Source organism: Carassius carassius, chromosome 10, assembly GCF_963082965.1.
Source record: "Carassius carassius chromosome 10, fCarCar2.1, whole genome shotgun sequence".
NCBI lineage: Eukaryota > Metazoa > Chordata > Actinopteri > Cypriniformes > Cyprinidae > Carassius > Carassius carassius.
The window spans coordinates 16,157,627-16,184,193 of record NC_081764.1 but is presented as its reverse complement, the minus strand read 5'-3'; the positions used below and the strand labels follow the sequence as shown (position 1 = coordinate 16,184,193).

At 38.4% G+C, this 26,567-nt stretch overlaps 2 protein-coding genes across 6 annotated transcripts in view; one reads left to right on the top strand and one right to left on the bottom strand.

Moving 5' to 3' along the window:
• The window catches only part of LOC132151879 (ecotropic viral integration site 5 protein homolog), a 58,207-nt gene extending 42,793 nt beyond the window's left edge, over positions 1-15,414 (bottom strand). For 2 of the 5 annotated variants that reach the window (XM_059560364.1, XM_059560370.1), the window contains exon 1: positions 3,537-3,621. In XM_059560364.1, coding sequence (XP_059416347.1) covers positions 3,537-3,596 — 60 coding nt within the window. In that variant the 5' untranslated portion in view covers positions 3,597-3,621. Of the gene's footprint in view, positions 1-3,536; positions 3,622-14,331; positions 14,604-15,230 lie in introns of those variants that run through there. The other 3 variants (XM_059560365.1, XM_059560368.1, XM_059560371.1) reach the window with 3 other exon arrangements.
• A 1,533-nt stretch (positions 15,415-16,947) lies between these two features.
• Positions 16,948-25,391, top strand: LOC132151881 (large ribosomal subunit protein uL18-like). The gene is made up of 8 exons (XM_059560374.1): positions 16,948-17,085; positions 17,511-17,580; positions 17,660-17,775; positions 19,618-19,752; positions 23,194-23,396; positions 23,667-23,844; positions 24,392-24,480; positions 25,232-25,391. The coding sequence occupies exons 1-8, from the start codon at positions 17,083-17,085 to the stop codon at positions 25,326-25,328; spliced, it is 891 nt and encodes a 296-aa protein (XP_059416357.1). The 5' UTR covers positions 16,948-17,082; the 3' UTR covers positions 25,329-25,391.
• The last annotated feature ends 1,176 nt before the right edge of the window (positions 25,392-26,567 follow it).

The following is a 26,567-nucleotide window of genomic DNA, read 5'->3' as shown; positions in this document are numbered from 1 at the left end:
TTTTAAAATAACCAGTTTTCTCGGTTTACATGCACATAACATGACAATGCAAGTAACCTGCGTTTACAAGACTTCATTAATAAATCAGGTTATTTCACTGTAGTGACATCAAACTATAATCATTTGCTAGGCTTGGATATCGAGTATCGATTGGAACCGGGACTAGCTTTGCGATTTTCCCAGAATCGTTCAAAAGTTTAAATTTCGATTCCTAGTTAAGATTCCTAGTCCGCCGACCGGAAGAAGAGGAAACCTCTGAACACCAACAAAGAAGCGAGTCGAACATGGATAGGGTGCGTCGGCGGTCCTAAGTGTGGTTTCACTTTCCTAAACAGAACGAAATCTCGGCAAAATGTTTTGTGCATAGGAGGGTGCACGTCGAACATGATAATGCACCTCCGAGTTCATGCAGTAGAAATAAATATGTGCCCCGTCTTTGACGCGCTGCGCCGACCGTCCTCCGCTGCCTCTTTTTTCTCCTATTTATGCGTTCAAGCTTCTTCTACACCCAGCGAACGTGTTTTCTCCACAGCCGGAGATAATAAAGTTATCTGTCCAGAACGCTCACGCATCCTTCCTGAGAAGGCAGATAATGATAATTTTCCTAAACAAGAACTGTTTTCTGATTTTATACTGTACCTGCTGCTAGTCAGGTGCGACTTATCAAATTTAATTTGACATGAACCGAGAGAAATTAACCAAGAGAAAACATTACCGTCTACAGCCGCGAGAGGGCGCTCTATGCTGCTCAGTGCTCCTGTAGTCTACACTGAAAACATAGAGCGCCCTCTCGCGGCTGTAGATGGTAATGTTTTCTCTTGGTCCTTGGTTCTAAATAAATGCGACTTATAGTCCAGTGCGACTTATATATGTTTTTTTCCTCATCATGACATATTTTTGGACTGATGCGACTTATACTCGGGTGCGACTTATAGTCCGAAAAATATGGTATCTGTAAATATTAAGCTGGAAAAGTCTATTTAAATATGAATCCTGCATGGTCTGCGTGTCTGTGTTAATGAATGGCGCAGAAGCGCGTCTTCATCACACACAGAAGGGTGCGTGACGCTCACGGTGATTTCAGAGTCTGCCGTATCTCTAAATAAGTTTAAAAAAAAAAGTAAAAAGAAAAAAGTTAAGTTCATAGAATTAAAATTGATGAAAAAGTGAGATATGGGGAGTCATTCTCAGTGATAAATCAAATAGATGCTCTTGTGAATGTGACCAGAGGATTGAGTGCTCTTTAGTATCCAAACCTGCTTTTAGAAGTAGGGCTGCAACTAACGATTATTTTGATAATCGATTAATCTGTCGATTATTTTTATGATTAATCGATTGATCGGTTTATGTACTTATATTTTAGTTTTTTTTTTCATTTTTTCCCCAAGTAAATTATTAATAAATGGTCTTTATCCTTCAGCATAGATTTTTAAGAGATTTTAACCATTTTGCACTGTCATATCCTCATCAAAAATATACCTGGAGTTGTTTTATTGTGTTAATAATCCTTTGTCAAACTCTTCTGCAATCAAAACACTGACCCATACTCTAGCAAATTTCACAAGGAGATTTCAAATAATGTTTTCACCATGGCAGTCCTTAGAGTTCCTAAAGTAGTTTAACATCCCGGACAAAGCTTATTAAAGAATCTTTCAGAACATATTTTCACGAAGAATAAGGATAAAACAGAATAAGATTGCAGTGCGTTGTATTTTATTATTTACTGGGAAACAGCTTTATAGCTTTTGCTGTGAAATTGTAAACAATGCTTCGAAAAAAAGTGCCAATGGCATGAAAATCCCAAGTGCTCGGGCAGAAGCGCCCCTGAGGCGTCTGCCTTTGCTAAGCAACCATGACATGCTCTCTCCTTGAAGAAAATTTCAGCAAAGGATAAATGGATTTGCAGCTCAAAAAATCGCTTGCAGTAGCTCTGCTACTAAAATGGAAATCCATATAAAACTATGATCAGCTGTTCCTTTCATCTTGAGTTTTTAACGTTTTTACGGGAAAGGATGAAGCTGATTGGTTAGTTCTTGTCACATGACCCGCGGTGCGCTTGCGGCATTCTGAAAAGTTGAAATGTTTTTAACTTGATGCGGTGCGGTGTTGGAAATAACGAACTTGAGCGCGCAAAAGACGCGATATGTGAACGTCCCCTTAAACAGTTCAGTAGTGCAGAGTTTACAGGTTACTCTTCTTTTTTGAAGGATCAAAGTAAAGTACTCCCACATCACGCTGAATGCTGCAGAGACGCTGTTCGGGAAGCACGTGACATAAAACGAGGCCAGCTATTGGCTATTCGCTACTTCTCCTGCTGTACTGGCTGAGTAAAACCTCCGGTGGCTCATTACTGCCACACTTTGGTCACCGCAGATTTGAAATATGCACGAAATGAGCCGCTTACGGCAAATAAAAGTTATTTAGCAACGAATCGATGACTAAATTAGTTGACAACTATTTTAATAATCGATTTTAATCAATTAAATCGATTCGTTGTTTCAGCTCTATTTAGAAGCCCTCCAGATAGGTGCTCTGTGCCCCCTCACACGAACTCATACACTGAGCAGTGCCTCATAAATACACAGATGTGCACCTGCAGACGTGCACAGCGCCGTCTGACTCAGCTACCGCATGAGCAAGGGTGTGGAGACGATTTCCTTCAGAAAGACCGTTGGTTAGCTAGATAATTTAAAATATCCTTTTTTGACCCTGCATCTTAAAAGAATCGGAATCGAGAATCATTAGGAACCGGAATCGAAACAAGGAATCGAAATCGGAGTCGGAATCGTTCAAATTCAAACGATACCCAACCCTATGATTTGCATATCTGACTCACCAGTGTATTCCATACATTTGTCAGTTGTTATGTTAAATTAAGCTTGCAACATATCAGGAAACTTACAGCTCGTATATTATCCTCTCATGCAGTTATAAACGCAGCATTGTGACTGAACCACTTCTTCTTCTGCTGCACGAAATGAGAACATATAATTTTCTGAGTCATGAAAAACTCTGCTTTTGTGATTTATTTCCTTCTTTCTTTACTGCAAGACGTTTGCTCAGTGTAGATGCATTTGTCATATATCACACATGCACACTTCAATAAGCTGACAGAAAGCGGGTTATTGCTTTTACATGCGAGATCAGAGTAAGACACAAAAAACGACATGTTGTGACGGGTTTGCCTATGCCGTTTATGACCTTACTCCGATAAAACGGGTTACCGCATTTACATGACCAAGTGCATTTTCGGCTTATTAAGCATAATCAGGTTAAGAATGTGCATGTAAACACGCTCATTGTGTACCAAACAGAACTGGCCAGTATGTCTGAGATCTGCGTCTCCAACCACTGTACCGCTTTCTCACAGCTGTTTCTGTGCATTAGGAGCTGCACACACATGCAAACACAATCTGCCTGGCTTCATAAACCAAAATCATATTTGGAGCCCTGTCCGCTGATATTCCCATGAGCAGAGTCTTTTATATATCATGCAACACAAATATAAGAAAGTAAAGGGACTTTCTTTCTCTCACCACATCACAGACTGTATCATTCTCACAGCTGTGGTATATGATTTCTGAATGTCTGAGCATGCTGGCACCTTCAGAGAAATTAGCAATACTGTAAATAAAGAAAACATCATTTGGGTAAGCATGATTTAGCCTCTCAGGGGAACGGGTATTTTCATACACAGAGGAGAAGAGTAACTGCTAGGAAACAGAACAATATCACTTCCTCTGCTCTGACCTTCTAAATGATTCATGCAGAGGTGCTGGACTATGTTTGCTGAGCAAGACAAAAAAAATGACATGAAGGTCAGGCCTCATGCTTTTTTATTATGTAAAAACCTCCTGCACCCCGACGCCCTCGTCCTGAAAGCCTCTCAACTCGCACGTGTCAGTGTTTATGAATAGATTAAATGAAACTGGACAAATTTAATCTTGACAAACTATGTATCATTATAAAGATCTAAGCCTCAAGCATCGACGACAGATTGCTGTTTTTCAATGGAAAGCTTATAAAGACTGTATTTGCTACATTTGTGTAAGCAGTACACATACAAACATGAGCAATGGAAACGCTGTACATACCAGATCCGTCGTAATAACGAGTCAAACACATCCACAGCTGTAAATCCCGGTTTAGTTAGAAAGGTAAGCGTCCACTGAACGACATCTCATGAAGCACATTTAGTCCAACGAAGCAATAACGTTGTAATATGGATCATAAATCCTTTGTTTACATTTCAGTTCTTCAGCGACAGAACTGTTTGTGTCTGTTATGGAATAACTCACGGTCGGAAACTGCGTCTTGGTAGTAAAAAAACGGCATGGTTTTGCAACGTACACTGTCACAAACAGAATGACACGATCCACTGGAAAAAAGAATGAATGAAAGATAGGCGAAAGATAGTATATTTGAATTTTGGTGCTCCCTCGTGACGCGCTCTGAAGCACCTGTCAGCTGATGGAGGCGGAACTTATAGCGATCGCCTTTTTCTTTGTTTCTTTTATTTTTCAACAGTTTTTATATATGTGAGAGTGTGTTTTATGTTGAATGTGAATGTATCTGCATGATTACCATCTGTTTGAGTGCAAATCAGTCTAAATCAGCTCGCTATTACTGCATGATCACGGCTATCAAAGTGAACGCGTCTATATGAATAGAGAGAGTGGATTATTTACTTTGGCTCATTTGTGTTATTACCATCTGTATAAGTGGCCATAAGCACATCAGCACTTATTTGCATCGTTATTCATTGTAAATACTGCATTTCTAGCAATCTCTGGATGTTCTGTAATTGGCAAACAAAGTTAAATCTTTTTTCTTTTTCTTATTATTCTTATTTTTCTTACTCAAATTATTCTTATTGTATTTTTCTAGTGCTCAAATAAATCACTTATATGATGTCTAAGTTTCTGTCTAGTGTTTTATAACTGAAAAAAACTATGCAGTGGTATGTTTACTGACTAAATAGTTTGTAGAAGCCTTCAATACTATTGGGAAATATATTTTCTTATATTTGGGGGGTGGGGGGTGTAGACACAGTCTCAGAAAAATATTTGCAGGAGTCTCATTTTTCATATCTTATTCAGATTTGAAATAGAAACTCATGAGACATGTGACTTTCAACCCATTACTTTTCTAGATTGCTCCAGGACTCATTTCATGTATTTTTATATCAAATAAAAAAAATATTTAAGTGTGGTAAAAAAAAAAAAAAAAAAAATCAAGGCACTTCAGTGTCTATAACTTTTAATATTTTTGAGCATTATCAAATCTGGTTGATAAAAAGTAAAGCCCAAAGGGTCTTCTTTCCAAAGACACCAAAATTATGTTTGTAACACACTGAAGTAGGAAACTGTTACAATTAGAAGTTAGGTAGAGCACTTTCAGCTGTGAGTCCCATAATGGGGGGTGCTGGCTAACAGGTTAATGAAACACTTCATTTCCAGTGATATCGTTGACTTGATTGCACAGATACTATATAAACTGAACTGAGCTGGATGATGACATCACTGAATTCAATGATGAACTGCCTTTAACTGAAAAAATTGTATTTACTATTGTCATTTTGCATTATTGACACTATTTTCCTAATAAATGATGTACAATTGCTTTGACACAATCTGTATTGTTAAACGCGCAATATAAATAGGTGACTTGTCTTGACTAGGAAACAACATACTTCTTTTAGATAATAAAGAAAACAATAACTAAGGGTGCTCTAGATTTAAAAAGAAATTTAAGATTTAAAATTACAAACTTTAGTAATGGTGCAACACTGCCTTGATTGTGCAAGTAGCAATTCCATCCTGTGTCAACTGTGCAGATGCAATGTGGTGATTTGAAGCCATTTGTGCATTTTGAAAGGGAAAGTGAGAGAGCATGATTAATCGCTCACAATGTTTGTAAGTTATTTAATAAGGAAATGTGAATTATACCTCACCTTCAGGAACAAACCTCTACATTGCGAGACAAAATTTTACTCAATGTGACTAAATGATGTCTATCATTAGCCATTGGCTAATAAATAAATTCTTAGATTTTACTTGCCAGTGTGTGTGTTCAAGGCACATTAGCACATTTTTACTTGCTGAACACTGACTGAGCGCTTCAGAGTTTCGCTCTCCATCAAGCGATCCGTACTTTTTCAATTCATCTCAATGGACGGACAGCGCACCTGTATTTGCCGAACTGTAAACTCTTTGTGAATGCGCACGACTTGCTGTCGCTTTGCTGACAGTGCTGTTTCTCACACATGCAAAGAGAGAGAGCGAGAGTCTTACCACGCTGAATCGACACGCTACATGTAAACTATATTCTTTGTTGTGTTTTCCTGACAAAATAATGGAGTTCATTTAGAATTATTCAGCTTTTTAGAACATGCAGAAGATAAGCAGTTTTCTCCAGTAGTGGGCGGAGCTAATGCGCAAATGGCAATTTCATTGGCTGGCGCTGATCTATTACCCTACCTGTTTTGATTTCAGCAAATCAGTTTGACCGAACGCAGACAACGTGATTAATATTCATGAACCCAGCAGTTCATCAATCCGTAGTGCATTGTATATTGTTAGCATCTTTTAATAATAATTAATATGATCGATTACTTTTTTTTTTTTACAGAAACCCTGAATGACCAAAAATATCTTAAGCATCACTACCAGTTAGGGTGACCACCTGCTAATAAGCCCAAGGGGGGACAAGGGGTATGTTTCTGAGGGACAATGTGGGACACTGCCTTGCGCGGCGGTGCCCCCACCCCATGGGCAGACTCACTGATAGTGGTTTACCCATTACTAGCATATACCACCTTACATGGTAGATTAATAATGCCCTATTCCCCTAAACATGTGTAATTGCTGATGTATGCTCATGACAGAATTGACAGATGCACTACCACTTACGATTCACTTTAGCTATTTTATTTATTTTTCATTAGGGGAAGTCGTGGCCTAATGGTTAGAGAGTCGGACTCCCAATCAAAAGGTTGTGAGTTCGAGTCCCGGGCTGGCAGGAATTGTGGGTGGGGGGAGTGCATGTACAGTTCTCTCTCCACCTTCAATACCACGACTTAGGTGCCCTTGAGCAAGGCATCGAACCCCCAACTGCTCCCCGGGCGCCGCAGCATAAATGGCTGCCCACTGCTCCGGGTGTGTGCTCACAGTGTGTGTGTGTGTGTTCACTGCTCTGTGTGTGTGCATTTCGGATGGGTTAAACGCAGAGCACAAATTCTGAGTATGGGTCACCATACTTGGCTGAATGTCACGTCACTTTCACTTTCACTACAATTTATTCACTTTAAATAAATTATAATATAAAATTATAGGATAAAAATGAATTGTAGTTGCTCAACACCACAGGAACAGTTAAAAATAAAGTCTAAACTCACAACTCCAGAGGTTCACGGAACGAGAAGGGGGAGAAAGGATGGTGAACTTGCATGTTAGTAAAGGCAGGCGCATTAAAAAAAACAGTTTGAAACAGGACACACCTTCTCTTTTTTAATTGATGATGGCGGTGCCTCACTTTCTCCATTTTTCAAATTGGAAAGCATACATCTAAAAGTTCCTTCCCAGTGTGTCTGGTATGCACGTGCGTGCGCTGTCATGACAACAACGAAAAAGTTGACAACAACCTAGTCAGCAGTTCAACTGAGGGGTGGGTGTGGCAACAGTAGCGTTCTGAACTGTCAAGTAATGTTTGTTTGGCTGCCTGGGACTCGAAGATATAGAGCGACCAACTTTTTTTGAGAAAACATTGATTATGCGTGACAGTCTCAATTTGTGGGACGCATGAATTGGGCTTTAAACGCTGTGCGCGCACGCGCTACGCGGGACGGGTTGTCACCCTACTACCAGTCTTAAGTTCAGTTAAAATGACAAATATGCATTCATACATGATTACCAAGTTTTAGTTCTAATCACTAAAGTTCTATCAATAGTGCTTAATACCATAATATAATGCTTGACCTACTGATTAAGAAGCTAAGATTTAAAAAGCTGTGCCATTTTACAAGGATAAGCTGATTGAAATCATACGTGTGTGTGTGTGTGTGTGTGTGTGTGTGTGTGTGTGTAAAATAGTATATCAGTTTGGCGAGTAAACTGAAAAATTTACTAGCCAATGGCGATTATATTCCCAAGGTGTGCGTAGAGAGTGTTGAGGAACATATTTTACCCGCATCGGACAGAGATTGAGACCATGCCAGTGCATGCCATGCCAAATCTCTCACAGCAGGCGCATCGTCAGCTTGAGATCGGTTTATGAGATCTACCTTTATAGAGACCGCTGATCAAACTGTCCAAAGCGATTATCAACTGATAGCGACCTTTAGCCGAAGAATCAGAGCACCCCTAAAATTAATAGCAAACAACAAGACCTTTTAAAGTGAGGGTGAACATAAAAATGCGATATATAATTCACTTTAGTGCTAGGATGTGTGGGAGTAATTAGTACAGAATAAGTAGCCATAAATTGCCAGAATAATCTAGCCATCTAGCCATCATGCAATTAAAACGTTGCAAACGTTTTTTTATTTTTTTTATAAATGCAAAGCTTCAAGTTAGAATTATGTTGAAATGTTATAACATTTATTACACTGTGTATTATAAGCATGTGAAAATAGAGCCAAAAAAACTGTGCTGATATGAAGGAATTTTTAGAATTGATTTTTCACAGGGGTTCGATCTGGATTTTGATTTATACATTCATTTAGTTGTGTTTTAGGGTTAAAGGAATTGTCCAAAAAACTTTATTTTTTCACAATATGTAAAGTTTGTGAATAAAATAAAAAACATTTAAAATACTACTTTAACAGTAGTTTTTCAAGTCAAATGCTCAAAATTTTTACAATAAACCACAAATAGAGATCCCTACCGGTAACCACTGTCCCGGTAATTTTATGGTAATGTTACAATTTTAATTACTGGTTAATAAAATGCCAACAGTAAAGCATCCTGACACCATTCATGTGTGGGGTTGCTTCTCATTTAAGGGAGTGGGCTCACTCACAATTCTTCCCAAAAACACAGCCATGAATAAAGAATGGTACCAAAACACCCTCCAACAGTAACTTCTTCCAACAATCCAACAACAGTTTGGTGAAGAACAATGCATTTTCCAGCACGATGGAGCACCGTGCCATAAGGCAAAAGTGATAACTAAGTGGCTCGGGGACCAGAATGTTGAAATTTTGGGTCCATGGCCTGGAAACTCCCCAGATCTTAATCCCATTGAGAACTTGTGGTCAATCCTCAAGAGGCGGGTGGACAAACAAAAACCCACTAATTCTGACAAACTCCAAGAAGTGATTATGATAAAATGGGTTGCTATCAGTCAGGATTTGGCCCAGAAGTTGATTGAGAGCATGCCCAGTCGAATTGCAGAGGTCCTGAAAAAGAAGGGCCAACACACTGACTCTTTGCATAAATGTCATGTAATTGTCGATAAAGGCCTTTGAAACATATGAAGTGCTTGTGATTATATTTCAGTACATCACAGAAACAACTGAAACAAAGATCTAAAAGCAGTTTAGCAGCAAACTTTTTGAAAACTAATATTTACGTAATTATCAAAACTTTTGGCCATGACTGTATGTGTTGAAGGGGGTAGTAAAAGCCACTGACATCCAGACCTCAGCTCATCCTGGAAGGAGAACAAGAAAATGATGTGCATGCACTTTCAATCCACACTGGTTCAGGAGAAGGAAAAAACAGACTACAAGGACTTTTGAACATGCTGAAGTCAACACAATGCTTACCAGCAACCCATTAACTGGCCAGAGGTACAAATCCAGAGTGAGAGCCAGAGAGGGGCGTGCTCATTAAAGACAGAAAGCACATAACAATAACAGAGTCTGTCATTATGATAAGCTGGGTAGAAACCTGCAGACATGCATGCTGGCACAGATCCTGCATTGCACAAGAAAACAGGAAACAGCAGCTAGAGATGACCACCATTTTTGGAGCTATGACCCTGCGCTTACCCAGCTAATGTAGCACACTACACTGAAAGATTCTCTCCAGCTCCACAGAAAACCTTCTGATTTGCTAAATGTAGGCTATCAATATTGAAAACTTTATGTCTGATAAATCCAAATGGACAGAGGAAAGGGGAGAGACTTGAGTCAGCCATGCTGTCTAGACTGATGACTAGCATGATTGCACATTTAAGTTAAAAATTACTGTTATGGTTTTCACTGCAACATTCATTAACGTATTATGTAACTTGTCCTTGTAACTCATGATGTCATCATCATGACTTCTGTCATTATTTACTTACCCTTATGATATCTTGAAGAATCTTTAAACAACATCATCCATCAAGCACCAAAAAAACAAAAAATTGTCGTGGACATAACTTTGCCATTACATTCCATCAGCTGAAGTTTTAGAATAACGTTGTGTTCGAAAAAAACATGCTGTTATTCACAGATAATCTTTCCGTCTGACAAATAATTTGCAGTTATATTCAATCAGACTAATGCCGCAAAGTGTTATGTCAGGTTTTACATAATTTATAGAAGGCTATTTACATATCTTGGAAAGATTTGAGAGTTGCCTCTATTTTTGAAGTCTGACTATATTATATAATGATTTTATGGAGGTTCTCCAGTGTTTTTGGTCCCTTTTTGACGATGTGTGGAAAAAGGCTGTGGCTTTTCTGCTTCATGGAAAATAATAAAAGCATATAGATTTGATGACATAAAAGTGAATTAAATAATAATATAGTTTAGATTTTTGGCTGAACCATTCGTTTAAAGCAACAGAAAAACATAGTGCAAGTCAAAGCTGTGCCTCTGTGAGCGAAGCAAAAGCTTTGTGTCTGACTCACTGTACATTTATTAAAGCAAGCAAGCAGGAGACAGTCATGTCTCTAACTAAAGCTCTGTGTCCTCCGCTGTTTGTTATGGATTCTGCTTCAGCTGTCCAAACAGTCCACAGGAGAGCCAACCTGCTGCCCCAACAACACACATCAATATAGACAAAGCTTTAAGACAACAACCGTCAAATGCTGCATGGCATTATTTTGGAAAATGGCTCTATCATTTTCAACACCTGTTCACTACAAGGAAAATAATAAATAAATTCTCAGATTTTACTCGCCAGTGTGTGAGTTGGAGGCTAAGTATAAATTTAGCACAGATATATTTTCACTCGCCGAACACTCGCTGACTAAACTATAGAGAGTTTCACTCTCCTTCAACTGATCAGTGATATTTTTCAGTTCATCTGAATGGACGCAAAAGCACACCTATTTGACTTTAACAAACTCTAGTGTGAAGGCGTGCACCCTGCCGTCATTTTCTCTCACACATACGCAGAGAGAGAGAGAGAGAGAGAGAGAGAGAGAGAGAGAGAGCGAGAGCGAGAGCGAGAGAGAGAGAGAGAGAGAGAGAGAGAGCGAGAGCGAGAGAGAGAGAGATAGAGAGAGAGAGAGAGAGAGAGAATTGACACGCTACATGGAAACGATATTCTTTGTTGTACTATCTTGTCAAAATAACTGTGTTCCTTAGGGGTGGGCGGATCGATCTAAATATCGATAGTATCGATGCCAGCACTGGTATTGGTATCGGATCGATACAATTGTAATTGAATCGATATTTTAATTTAAATATCTCTCATCAACGTTCATTATACTTTGCTCGTGTATTCTACCTCTACAGTCCTGAGCAAACGCTGCTTTCACATCCTGGCCCACTTTGCTACTCCTCCCCCTCCTGCTGCTCTGCTGTGATTCGTTGTTGTGTCGTCACGTGACTCACTGACACAACGCGCCGAGGAGCAGCGAACAGAGAGAGCGAAGCTGATAGCACATTCAGAAGGGGGCCTCAGGGAATGTAATTGCACAGGTATATTTGTTCTTTGTTTGTTCTTCAGTAATAATTGTGCGCATTTTATTTCATTTGCTTTTAAAACCAGAAAAAAGGGAGATTTTTTTTTCTGTAAAGAATTCATTCTACAGTGCCTAATAACTAATAATTTGTGGACTTCAATACATTAATAAAAAATATTGCCTAAATAATTGATCATTCATCCACCTCAGAAATAATGACATAGACCTACTGCACTCCCCTACACAAAAGTTTTTTTTTTTTTTTTTAAAAGTAAAAAGTATCGTATTGGTATCGGTATCGGCAATACTGACCCTATATGTATTTGGTATCGGATCGATACCAAATTTTGCAGTATCGCCCACCACTAGTGTTCCTTTGGAATTCCTCAGTTTAAGAACTGACGGGGTTTCCGCTAGTGGGCGGGGCTAATGAGCAAACGACAATCTCATTGGCTGGTGCTCACCTATTGTCGTCCCTGTTTTGATTTCAGCAAATCAGTTCGAGCGAACGCACAAAACCTGATTAATATTCATGAATCCAGCAGCTCATTCATCCTAAGTGATTATTATAGTGTTCTTGTTGGTATAATTCATATTATTATCTTACCAGTTTTTTTGTTAGTTTTTTCCCAATTTGTTTTACAGAAACACTGAATTACCACAAAGCACCACCACCAGTCAGTTCAGTTAAAATGACTAATATGCATTAATACATTATCAAGTTTTAATTCTAATTACTAAAGTTCTATCATTAAATAATACCTGATTATCATATAATAATGCTTGACTGACTGATGTTAAGAGTGTACTTTCAGATATTTAAAAACTGTACCATTTTAATGTTTAAATATCTGAAAGGTATATATATATATCGATATAGTCTGGCGAGTTCACAAAAAAATTTACTAGCCAATGGCGATTCAATTGCCAAGGTGTCCGTAGAGGGTTGATTAGACAACCAGAGAATGATTAAGTTAGATGGTGGTGTTGGCGCAGTGGATAAGACACATGCCTTTGGTGTGAGAGACCCGAGTTCGAATCCACTGTGAGAAACCAATGTGTCCCTGAGCAAGACACTTAACCTCTAGTTGCTCCAGAGGTGTGTGACCTCTGACATATATAGCAATTTTAAGTCACTTTGGATAAAAGCGTCAGCTAAATGTAGATAATAAGTTCCATTTAACCCAGAATCTTCGATCAAAATGCACTTGCATAAACAGCAGATGAACACTTCATGTATAGTCGATGACCTCTCACATGGCCCAGATGGTCTGCTCCCATATTATACAACACTAAAGCACTGATTTACAACCACACATCCTTTTTCATATTTTTTGTATATAAAATTTAATAACTTGTATATATATATATATTTTACATTTTCTGTCACTACCATGAAATGTCAAGTATAGGTATCATGTTTTGTCCTAGGACTCACTTGTAACCTGCTCAAAGTCTTTATAACATTTCAGGCACTAAGTAATATATGATCCAAGCAAATAAAGCACCATATCAGGGGTCTTCAAACTGGGTCCTGGAGGGCCGGTGTACTGCAGAGTTTAACCCCAACCCTAATAAAACACACCTGAACCAGCTAATTAAGGTCTTACTAGGCATACTTGAAACTTCAAGGCAGGTGTGCCCTCTGAGCCTAGAGACCTCCGAACCATATTAAACTGGGTGCACGCAATAAAATAAAGGATCATCAAGATTCTGGAAGAATGCTTTGTGCAAAAGTATAAAAACATAATGAATTAATGTCTTTGTTGTTGTTTATCGTGGCACTCCTCTAGTTTTCCTTGATCAGTGCATGCTGAGTCTCACCCCACCCTAGACTAGACATCTAGACGTGGAACTGTTATCCGTGACAATGTTATGACCACAATCACGTGCATTAACCTCTTAAGACCAGAGACAGTCATATATGCCCAAAAATATGGACCTGTTATTCAAAACTCAAAATAATAAAGGTAAAAATTAGACGGCAAATCCACTGGCGTTTAAATATCTGTGGGCAAACAACCCATCAGGTAGATCACAACATCAGTCGTACAATATATGTTTGCATGATTTGGAGCAAACATTAATGTGAAAATGCTAAATTGACAACATATGGCAGACTATGTCAGCATAACTTTCATAAATTAATATGTTACGCATATGTGCTGACTAGTGTTAGCCGTGTCTTATTGAGATGTACGAGACTCTGGCAAATGCAGTTAGCAGTGATGGCTAACGGATGGTCTAGACCTCAACTTGTAATACTGGGACTGTTTCCAGTGTTTCAAAACTGACAACTGTTAAACCATATTTTAGTATTTAAACGGTGTTTTATTAGCTGACAAGCAGCTAGATGAAATGAGTAAATAACTAAATGGAGAACTATATAAACAACAACAACAAACAACGGTCGTTGGTCGGCATTCACCTCCCTGCTGCAACAGACAGAGACACACACATACCAGTTTAAAACGGTCTCAAACTGTTTACCTTGAAGTCTTTTTCGATTCCAGGGGATTTAGCTAAATATTAACTTTCCATGGAGCGAGGTAAAGTTGTACAACCTTGCGCACACTGAGGGTTCAGGCGCGACGTCAGCGGTCAGTTTTCACACTGGGGCAAGATTTCAACTGTCCAGTCCATAGAGAGGCTGAATGTATAAAGCCTGTGAGCGCAGACAGCAGGGCAGCAGCTGCAGTTCCTCCAGCAGTCGCTCATGCCATCTGAAGACGCTGCGGCTGCGCTAAACAGAACTGCGCATGCGTACAAACGCGCCGCCTGCATGGCTCATCAGCTCTCTACTACCCTCTGCTGTAAACGGTACATGTAAACACACACGCTCTTGCCAACGAGGGCCGACAAAATTAATATAAAGCAATGCATTTAAAAACGTATAAAACTAATAAAAGAAACTCAGGGCCCACCTCTATGTTTTTTTTCACTGTGCATCTTCAGTGACTAAATGTAAAGCTGTAATATACAAACAGAAGGCAACCACTCAATATGGGAGAACATAATAATCAGAATCTAGTTATTTCATCAGTCTTTAAGTCATTGACATAACAATGATACTATTTATTTGCTCTTCACAATACAGGGCCATAAGCAACACAGCTCGAATGTCTTCAATACTAATAAGCTGTCAACAACAGATAAGTGATTTCAAAACATTTCTACCTCATTTCTTTGTATTTAAAGCCATAGTTTCAAATCAATATTTCACAGCTGTAATGTTTTCTGAATAATCCCCCAGTGTATTTCATCACTATTATCATATTCTTTCACTGTTTTTGTTTACATGCTACATTGAGATTGTCCTTGCTATCATATTCTCTTTAAAAAGGGCCCTTGTGAAAAGAAAAAAAGGTCTGATAATTGAATAAACTCACCATTAGATGGCTAGGCCATCTGCAAAATGTAGATTTCTCTTGGAAGTTAGTGAATACACACACAGTTTGGGTACACCGGTGACAGAAGATGTCGCACAGCAGCTAACTTTTCTGGTTTTGCTTGGTTGTGCTGACGTTAATCTCATTTTTTCCTGATGTAGGACACACCTTTCTCTCTCCTACAATGCTTCACTGACGCAGCAATTCAGCCAATTAGAATCGCTTTACGTGGAACCTATTTTAGGACACACACACAAAATTACTTTCTCCATGTAATGAGGTTAATGTCTTCTCTTTTTAAGGTGTGTCTATTAAAGTTAAGCTGTCAAACACATTTTGTCTGAACTTCCAAAAAGAAAATTAAGGAGCTATTAAATATTAAGAAGAAATCTGCTGAGATTACAAAAGCACAATTGCTCCAGATCTCATAATGACCATTATTAATGTAGTTCCAACACACTTCCACCACACGTCAAATCGTTTAGGTGTTTAATAAAATCCTGTGGTAGAAATAATAGTTGGGGAAATTATATTTAAATAATATTTTCATTAGTTCAAAATAATTTTAAATAAGTAAAAAAAAAAATCAATTAAAATATTTTTTTCAGACTTTTCCATAACTTAACAAAATTACAGCTTGATTGCTGTCTATAATGTTAAATATAACAGTAAATATATAAATACAGAAATCCTGCAAACTACTCAAATTGGCATCATCACAAAAATCAATCAGTCAGCCTTCCTTTGGCTTAAGTGAAAGTCATGACATTTGCCAAGTATATGGTAACCCATACTCAGAATTGGTGCTCTGCATTTAACCCATCCAAACACACACACAGCAGTGAGAAGTGAACACACTGTGTACACACACCCGGGGCAGTGGGCAGCTATAGATCCAGTGCCCAGTGAGCAAATGGGGGTTCAGTGCCTTGCTCAAAGGCACTTCAGCCATGGGAAATGAGGGTGGAGGAGAGCACTGTTCATTAGCCCAACCCACCCACTTCCTGCCAGCACCAAGACTTGAACCTATGACTTTCTGATAACTAGGCCAGCTTTCTAACCATTAGGCCACAGCTGCCCCACATGAAACACATGCAAAGTAGGCTACCAACAAATTTAAGAACACCTTATTGAAAATAAGTAAATAAAATAAGTAAACATTAAATTAAAATAAGTAAATAAAAATAAATCACACATCCAATTATGCAGATATCATATTCTAAATAAAATACAAACAAGTATTCAGTTACCTTCAGCAAATACTCAGAAAAAGAGAAAAATAACAATAATTACATGTTTACTAAATAAACATCAAGACAATGAAAACAAATAACAAACAAATAAATATAGGCCTTTTACAAAATTACATTAAATCTAAACATCTTCCTTCCCAACAATACATCTTTAAAAAGTAATAGATTGAACTGGTTTATGTTGAGTTTAAATGTTTTATGTTTTGACCCCTTTTTTATGACATACATTTGAAAAAAAATAAGCATAAAATACAGCACAGTTCAGGACAAATAGCAGGCTCTAAGACAGCTAAACCTCATCTCCATGTTATGACATAACTCCGGTGTTTCTTGGAACAAAGCGATAGGCTATAAGCATGTCTTTTATGATATTGCAGCATGGCTCATACACATACAAACATATTTGAGCTCATATTCGCCGTTATACAGCCACAAGAGCAGGTGTCGCTGCGCTTTCCTCCTCGCAGTGTTGTTTTGCCCCGCTGGCGACAGTATTTACCACGCATGCGCACATCATTCTTTCTTTTTCCAGTGCAGCGGAGTTAAAACTCCGTAGTTTGACTCCAGGCTCCGGCTTAGGAGACTGAAAAGTCTACAAAATGGTCAGTACAGCGCAGCAATACTTCTTTTATTATGTTCCCCAAAGGTTAATTATCTGTTTGGTGCCTTTACATTTTTGAGTGATGACCGATAATAAAAGGATGGCTTAGGATTTTCTCCGATAGACCGAGTTCAAACGTGGCCTGATTCAAGGCATTCACACATGAGTTTCAGAGACCGACGCACACTGTGATGAATGTTTCCAACACTATAGATTGTTTTCGGAATCTGACACGCTCTCAGAAAAGCACAATATAGTATTAAACACCTTATCTAGTCTTTGCATCATGATTAATGCTAGTATGCTACGCCTTCAACACTTTATTGGAGGCCTTTCAACCCTTTACGGTTATACCGCGTCCGTTAGATTGAAGCCTGTAGGTTGAATCTGAAGTAAATGACTTTTTAAAACCTTGTTATCTTTTAGGGATTCGTTAAAGTAGTAAAGAACAAGGCCTACTTCAAGAGGTACCAGGTGAAGTTCAGGAGAAGGAGAGGTAAATGCAGAATTTTACACATTAACATTATATAAAGTCATACAGATATGCCTGATTTTCATTGTCTTTTGCTTCCCAGAGGGAAAAACTGATTACTTTGCCCGGAAGCGCCTGGTTATTCAAGACAAGAACAAGTACAACACACCCAAGTATAGGATGATTGTCCGCTTCTCCAACAGGGACATCGTCTGCCAGGTGCGTGCAAAATTTGTTGTTCTGTTGTAAGTAGTCTTGAAGATTCCTAAATGCATCAGCTTTTGGAAAGCCAAATAAAGTGCTTTTGCTTTCGCCTAGAAACACACACCACCTCCCTGACATGGCTGCTTCAACACTAACTGAACATTTGGGCGGCATTACACACATTTCCACATAGTGACGTAGAGATGTGGGGGCGTGTTTGAATGAGCCGTTTTAGGGGGGCGTGGCAGAGTCTTAACTTTGATCAAGAATATCTCTTTGGTTTTGAAACCCTAGTCTTTGCAACTTCAGGGATCTTATTTATGTACAATCAGCTTGTAACACTCCAAAGAGAAAGGAAAACTTGAAATTGCATCATATGACCCCTTTAAAATCTTTAGTCTAAGATTGTTGGATGATAAAATTAGCACACAAAGTACTAGGGATGCACTGAAATGAAAATTCTGGGCCGAAACCGAAAATTCTGGATGCACTTGGCTGAAAACCGAAACTAAAATGCTTTGTAATAATTCATTATTAAAGTAATTTTGTGAGACTTAATGAAATTGACAAAGTGTACAGAAAATATATTAATATTAAATATAAAAAAATGTATTCTGTATTGTCAGAGCATAGTGGGGAGCAGATCATTGAATGAGAGGTGTCAGTTTACATGCGTTGCCCAGTACAGCTGTACTATACCACGTTACATACAGTAGCGCTATTACAAACAGGAACAAGTTTACTACATAGAAATTTCCTGAAAGCGCATTGAACTGACTCTGCTTTTCCAGTGAGCATGACTAAAACATATTCATACTGCAGAATGTTGAGTGGAGCGTCACAGTGACGGTGGTGAGGTAGACTGAAACCTGTTCACTGAACACTACCTGGCAGTGCAGCGCGCCATATATTTTCGGACGTTTTTCTTTTTCTGACGAAAATTGAAAATACCATTTTCAGTGGACGAAATTTATTGCATCCCTATAAAATACCATTGATAAATACTACTTCCGCCACCTCACTGGAAGTTGTACCCACTTTCTTTTTTATGGTAGCACCCCCCGGAAACGGGTGGATAGTGGTTGCTGAATAAACAGAAAATTTAAAGGGGTCATATGGCGTTATTAACATTTATTTTGTGTGTTTGGTACCTCCAAGTGTGTGACACAAATATTACGCCCCTTACCATATTTTGATGCCGTCCCCCAGCGCAATGAGACAAAACCAGGAAAACCCATTATAAAGTAGGCATTTGCTGCATCCAGTGGGGACATAATTACGGATTATAATGACTTATACTGTCTTTTTATGCATGCGTATCTTGCTGCGTAAACCTAAAACCATGTCTGCATTTGTGATTGGAGAACAACAAACAACAAGCGCTACTCTACACTGCTCAAAACTCAACTACTATTGTGAACAAGGTGTTTCAGCGATGACTCATCTGAACGGCTTTGGTCATTGCATTAATAAACGTAAAAAAAATTGTGTGATTGGTTAAAATGCGCAGCACTGTAAAAAAATTATCTGGCTCTGCACCATTCAAAGAACGCAGATTTTAATTTGGCAGCTGGTGTTTTACTTTTTTCCATTACTGCCACCGACAGGACAAACTGCGCAATGTACCCTAAATTGTTTGGTGTGATACAATTTCAAATTTAGGAAGGTGGCAAGCTTGTTGACACATTTAACTGGCATTAAATGTTGTTTTTGGAAATTGTAGTGCAAAAATATTAAATGCATGTTCTCATTATTGGCTCATTGCATAATTCAAGATTGTCTTTTCAAGTTGAAAATCCCTGAAAAATTTGATTTGTTGACCGTCAAAGGTCATATAAGGTGTTTTTGATTTTTCAGATTGCCTACGCCAAAATCGAAGGAGACGTCATCGTGTGTGCGGCCTACTCCCATGAGCTGCCCAAGTACGGCATCAGTGTGGGTTTGACAAATTATGCTGCAGCCTACTGCACTGGGCTGCTACTGGCCCGCAGGGTGAGTGTCACTTCTGCCACCGATTTTCCCCCCAAAATGAGTTAATGAAACTTTACCTTGCAGTTCTATTGCTACAAGAATTGCAGAGTAGTTGCATTAAAGAAATTAACCTCTATTCTCCAGTCGTTTGTAATGTAGCATTTAAGGAATTACTTTACAGAAACATTTTATAATGCAGGAGATTGAATTAGTAAAATTACATTGCATTAATCATCATTGAAACCGCACAAGTCTTGTGTGTATCTTCTGCACAAAGAGGATTGTCACTCTATGGAAAGATTAAAAACTATCCATAGTTAGCAATGACTCATAATCTACTACTGTATTTTAACCTGATTTTAGGCATGAAAAGGAATGACATGAAACAATTTGGAGATGTATTGCTTTCCGCATTGTTTTTGCAGACTAAAAGTGAGCTGCTAACTTTTTTTTTAGTACCACAATCACAATTGGTGCATCCCAGTTCGCATTCTATCCATCCTAGGTCAACCGATGTATTGATTTCATAGTTGATAGTTCATGCTGAAATCCATGCCAATAGTTTCTCCGGGTTGCATCCCTTGCTGGAGTGACTGAGAAGCTCCGCTGTCATCATCCAGCATGAGCAAGGCAAATCATTCATCACGTGCTGTTTTTGACATGACACTGCGTGCTGCACAGAGCAGGACACTTCAGATGCACGGATTTAAAACAGACAATGAAATGGTGTGTACTAGTGTTGCACGGTGCACCGATACTTCAAAGTATCGCGATTCTCGGAAATTAAAAACGTCACGATTCCTAAATTTATTAGTATCAATACTTCAAAGAATGACTGCGTTCCAGATTTGTAAGAGACGTATTTCATGTTGGTGTGTGCAACGCACGCTTTCAGTGCCTCCCTATGGACGTCTGTGTTTTTTCTCCTCACGAGATGTATCAGTTCATTCAGCTCGTTCACAAATGAGAAGATCTATCGATCTCGTTCAGCGAAGGGCAGATTCGTTCTCTACATTCAACAAATCACATGCTCCGTCACATCTGGAGTAACTCTTTGACAGGATGAAGTGGTTCACAGAGCTGTTCACGAGCTGCGCATGCGCTGCTATAAGCACCGTGCTCGCGCGCTGCTGTGGAGAGAGGAACTTAAGTGAACGAGAAATATGAGTCAATGGATACCTGAACGAGAATGATTCATTCACCTAAAAGATTCGTTCATGGATGAACCATCACTAGTGCAATTTCATATAGCCTATATTAAATATTTGGAATATATGTATTTTAATACTTTATAAGGTTCTTTGATAAGGTTACATTACGAAGGTCTAAGTAGCAACGTATCTTCCGTGATGTCCCCGATGCGCGGGTCGGGGTGGGTAAAGAAATTTTACTTTATTTGTGGGCTGGGGCGGGCCAAGAAATTTCATAAAAGCGGGACCAGCGGATTGGAAAAAAACCAGACCCGCACATCACTAGGCTGCATGTGCGAGCACAAGTGATACTGTGGCCGCCGGTCCACAACTGGTAGAAAAAGATGACGCCGAAAAAAGCTCACTGGTTGCACAACTCAGAATAAGTTACAATATCTCAGATATTGCTGCTAAATTTTATTTGCTTTTTTTTTTTTTTACTTGAATGCCATTGCTTAAATTGATATTTATCTTATGACATTTAATCTTCTGAGTTCAGAAACATTGTTTAATATAATCGCTGTTCATATTTTTATTCAAAGTTCAGAATCCAGATAAATTTATTACTCTTATGTTTCTTATGATAACTGATAATGCTGCTAAATTTATTCTTTCTTTACTTATATAGAGATCTACAATCTAGATTGTGGTTTCTGTTTCCATTTGCTCAGTATTTTTTTAATTTTTTTGAAACCCTGAACTTTCAAACTCATCAATGCCGTTTTTTTTTTTTCTCCTCATTCTTGAGGTGAACACTTGCCTGTTTGCTGATTAAATAAACCGTTTAAGACTACCACTTGAAATAAACGCGACCCATCCGGTGTGTGATTCCTGATACTTGTACTGAGTTCTCCTAGATGCGGTTCTGTGCTTTTTGCTTGGTGTGTGACTGCCATATTTTGTTATTTTGATTAGATAATCACGTGTTCAGAATAGAAGCAATTAAAGTGCGAGCGTATACATGCTATATCCATATGTATTTAATATCAATGCTATGGCCTTTGTGTAGATATTTAAAGATGACCATCTAGTTAGTGTTCATTTTAACAAATCCATCTCTTGCTTTTTGTTGAAGTTGCTTTTGTTAACATTAATGAACAATGAACTAACTTTAATGATCTCTCTCTCTCTCTCTCTCTCTCTCTCTCTCTCTCTCTCTCTCTCTCTCTCTCTCTCTCTCTCTCTCTCTCTCTCTCTCTCTCTCTCTCTCTCTCTCGTACAATGTATGATTCAGTACTGTTTTAGATTTTTAATAGTAAAGCACCATCACTGTAATCCTATATAATGTTATGTTTGGCCTTTTTTTAAACGTTTGTCACGCAAAAATGGAGGTAAGTTTATTGCATAAAAGACCCACAACTGACAGATTAACACACTACGTGTCTCTCTAATACAGTGAGAAGAATTGTTAGGTAGCGTACATGAAACCGTGGAGTGTGTATATGAGGACATTTGACACGGTGGTTGACTGGCATAAAGAAGTATGTAAATTGAGATGCAGCAAATGTATATAATTGGTATTAAATTATACATTTGTCTTCCTGTAGTGTAAGAATAAGCCAGAAATGTTTTTATAAAATTTACCCATAAGCCATGTTATTTGATGCAAGAATCTGTCTTTGTAAATGTGCTACGATGGGTGTATTTAGTCTTTTACAACTAGAATGGTCTTCTTGTGACCACTTGTGATATGGATTTCTTCAAGGGACCGTTTTCCTGACTACATTACCTCATTTGCCACATCAGTTTGTTCAAAATATGGACTCTTAACAGAGATGCGCTTAAGTGCTTGAACTTTAGATGTGTGTGGATCATGTGATCTTTCTCACTGCATGTTGTCATACACGCTGAAGATGTTATAACGAGATCTTTTGCAACTGTATGTGTTGGCTATTTCGAATTCTTGATTGGATTGTGTTTGAGTAATTTATAGAAGGCAAAGTTTAAAATATTTGCATCCACACCATGATTGTTTTAGATACTCCTTCGCAGTTGTGCAGAACTATTCGCGACACATTACCTTTGATATGCAAATAGAATGTGGTCACATGATTTTAACGTCATCCAAATGTGGCTTGGGCAACTCTAAATATTTTGCAGCCCATTTATACTTCCACTGAGCCCTCTTACAATCCATTCATCCGTAACTGTTAATACCAGGAGTAAATGGGTCCCTAAGCAATCCTGAAACACTTGAACGAATTAATCCAGCATAATTCATACAAAGTCAAAGGTGCTGGTTATAACTGGTCCACGGTGTGCTCTCTTCCAGCTGCTGAACAAATTTGGCCTTGACAAGGTGTATGAGGGCCAGGTGGAGATCACGGGGGATGAGTTTAATGTGGAGAGCATTGATGGGCAGCCAGGAGCTTTCACCTGCTACCTGGATGCAGGCCTGGCCAGAACCACCACTGGCAATAAAGTGTTTGGAGCCCTGAAGGGAGCAGTGGATGGAGGTCTCTCCATTCCTCACAGGTAGATCTTCCTTACTGTTTATATCCAAATGTGCCCAAAACATTGGGGCAGTGTGTACTATTTTTCCTATTTCTGTCTGCTTGGTGATGACACTATTTAAAACTGAGCAGTTTGTAGTTGTTCCTTCAGTTGCTCAACTAATATCATAGCATTTCAAGATGGGAATGTTTTCTAGACTTGTTAACATTAGAATGTTCATGAGCTCTGTTCATTAATACTGAGTGTAATTGGAATCTTGTCTTGCATACAAGTTTTTAATTTTTGTCTTAGCACCAAGCGTTTCCCTGGCTATGACACTGAGAGCAAGGAGTTCAATGCAGAGGTCCACCGCAAGCACATCCTTGGCCTGAACATCTCAGAATACATGACAAACTTGATGGAGGAGGATGAGGAAGCATACAAGAAACAGTTCTCTCGCTTCATCAAGAACGGCGTTACCCCTGATTCGGTATGTGCTGGGTGCCCCCCCCCCCCCCGTTTACTCACTCTCATGCCATCCTAGATGTGTATGACTTTCTTCTGTGGACCACCAAAGATTTATAGAGAAAGAAACCATCAATTTGAGTCCATGGAATGCAAGTAAAGGAGACCCTCATTGTGGTCACTTCAAAAACCATGCAAAATGAACATGATGGTAATCCATATGACCCCAGTAGAGAAATCTCAGCATTTTAAGCAGAGTGATGGTTATCAGAATAATGCTATTATTTTTAACTTTACAAAACAAATTGGCTTTGTGGCAGCACAGAGGATGTCACTTTCACATAGGTTTCACAACCTGCTTGCACCGTGCATCAAGCATGACAAAAAATTATATTAAAAAATTATAGTTTCAAATATTAGTGTGTTTCTCTCACAGGCTACATTTTCGGGAGGGGTGGAGTATCTCTAAGACTTGCAAATATTCATGTGTTTCCTTTTCACGATTACTTGAAATTTTAATATTTCAATAACATCATGACATTTTACTATATTCTAATATATTTCTTCCTCAGATGGAGGAAATGTACAAAAAGGCACACACAGCAATCCGGGAGAACCCAGTGCACGAAAAGAAGCCCAAGCGGGAAGTCAAGAAGAAGAGGTATAAATCTCTTCTTTGGTTGCTTCATGTCTTGTGATCTCTGGAAATGTTCATAACCATATTAAAGACTTGGAGGCGTGTTGTTTTTGAAATTTCAACTGTTTAGAACTGACATCTGATGTCCACAATAACTGTTCTGCTGCTTGATGATGATACCCTTTCAGACTGAGCAAATTGTAGTTGGTCCTTCATTTGCACAGTTGATGCAGGCATGTTTCAAGACGGATCTGAGAGCAGCTTTGGTTAATTGTTGGGCATTTAGCTTTAGGAGAACCATCATAGGAGCTTTTATTGTTTTAAATGGTCTACTGTGGAGTTTTTTTTTTTCAGAACAGGCACACATGTCAGCTAGACTGCAGAAAACATTAATGAATTGGACTAAACTCAAACTTGATTAATTCTTGTTTGGTTAGGGGAAAACATGGGTAGTCTCACCTAGGGTTGTGCAGTTAATCGCATTTGATTGTCATTCACATCTCATCAGTAAAACCAGTCCCGTTTATAATTGCAGATGAATTGCATTTGATTTTGAACGTGATATCACTAGCTTGTCAGTGAACTACAGCTCTGTGTAGTGAATGCCACTCAATTTAAAAGCAGGTGATGGTGATTTACTACTAATCACGGGACCAGCTTTACTGACGAGGTGTGCATGACAATCGAATGTGATTAATGGCACAGCCCTAGTCTCACCTACTAAACAACTGTTTCATGCTACTTGTTTGCTGAAATCGAATGGTTCTTTTTGTAGATGGAACCGTGCCAAACTCACACTGGCTCAGAGAAAAGACCGTATTGCCCAGAAGAAGGCCAGCTTCCTTCGAGCTCAAGCTGCAGAGGAGGACTAAAGCTTGATCTTTTCTCCTCACTTGTGCAGAAATACTTTGTTCTAATAAATATATCAAAAAAGACTATTGTGTGTGTCTGATTGCTTGTCATATTGAGTAGGAGGCTATGCGTGATTTGCAAATGTTTAGGATAATTTATGCACATTTTCTTCTCATAGCACCTGTGTGATTTTAGGGAAACATTAGAATTTATGGAACTAAACTATGGCAAAATCTTTTCTTTCTGACCATTATACTCCAACCCTGTTCTTGGAATGCATGAATAAACACAGTCTGAGGTGAAGTTCAAAATATACTTTTAAATGTTGTAAAGGGTCCTGAGTCCTAACATAGATAAGGGTATTAGTGTATATAACAATGCTTTTATATAACAATGCATTTAAAACTAAAATGAAATGTAAAAACGAAGGACACACTTGACATTAACTGAAATTGGCCCATCAACAGTAACATTCAAACTTCTGCAAACATATTGCTTCTTTAAAACATGGATAAAGTTGCTTTTATTTGTGGCAGTTTGTCTTCAATTGAAAAAACTGATAGCATAATTGTTCTAACCTACTATACGGAGTAAGTGTTCAGTCCGACAAATTATAATTCATGCAAATAATTTTCTGATCTTTTTTAGTTAAATTGGAAGAATATAAATGTCCTGAAATCAGAATTGTGTATCTTCTGTAGACTAGAGCAGGGGTTTTCAAAATTTGTTGCCAAGTCCTCTCTTAATTGTCGTTATATAATGACATCGGTGTATATTTTCTCCTATAAAGAAATCTTATTGTTCTAAAGCCAAAGCTGGATAGAAGATTATATGAGAGGGATTTGTATTAGGTTAATAGGTTTTTTTTTCTACTCCCTATTAATATATGTAGGGCTGGGCGATATGGCCAAAAACATCACAAAGAAATTTTCTTATCGGTTGATCTTGATAAGTAGCACAATAAATGTCAAATCTTTATTTCTGTTTTAAAGCCATATTTTTGGTCCAACATGAAAGTTGTAGAACCGAGACCATTTTCCTTAAATAGAAAAAATAAAAAAATGTATTTCTTAGTTTCAGCATGTTCTAATGAGTGATATTGTTTCAAATCAAGAAACAGATTAGCGTTGACTAATAATAATAATAATGTCATTTAATGCACATTTGACAGTAGCTTGAGTTTGGATGCAGAGGTCAATTTTTGTTCATTATCAAAATCGGTAACAAATGTAAAAATTGCAGCAACCTTAGTTTTATAT

Coding starts and splice junctions, on each gene's coding strand:
- LOC132151881 (XM_059560374.1), top strand. Junction 17,581..17,659: donor GAAGTTCAGGAGAAGGAGAG/GTAAATGCAGAA, acceptor TTTGCTTCCCAG/AGGGAAAAACTGATTACTTT. Junction 23,845..24,391: donor ACGGCGTTACCCCTGATTCG/GTATGTGCTGGG, acceptor TTTCTTCCTCAG/ATGGAGGAAATGTACAAAAA.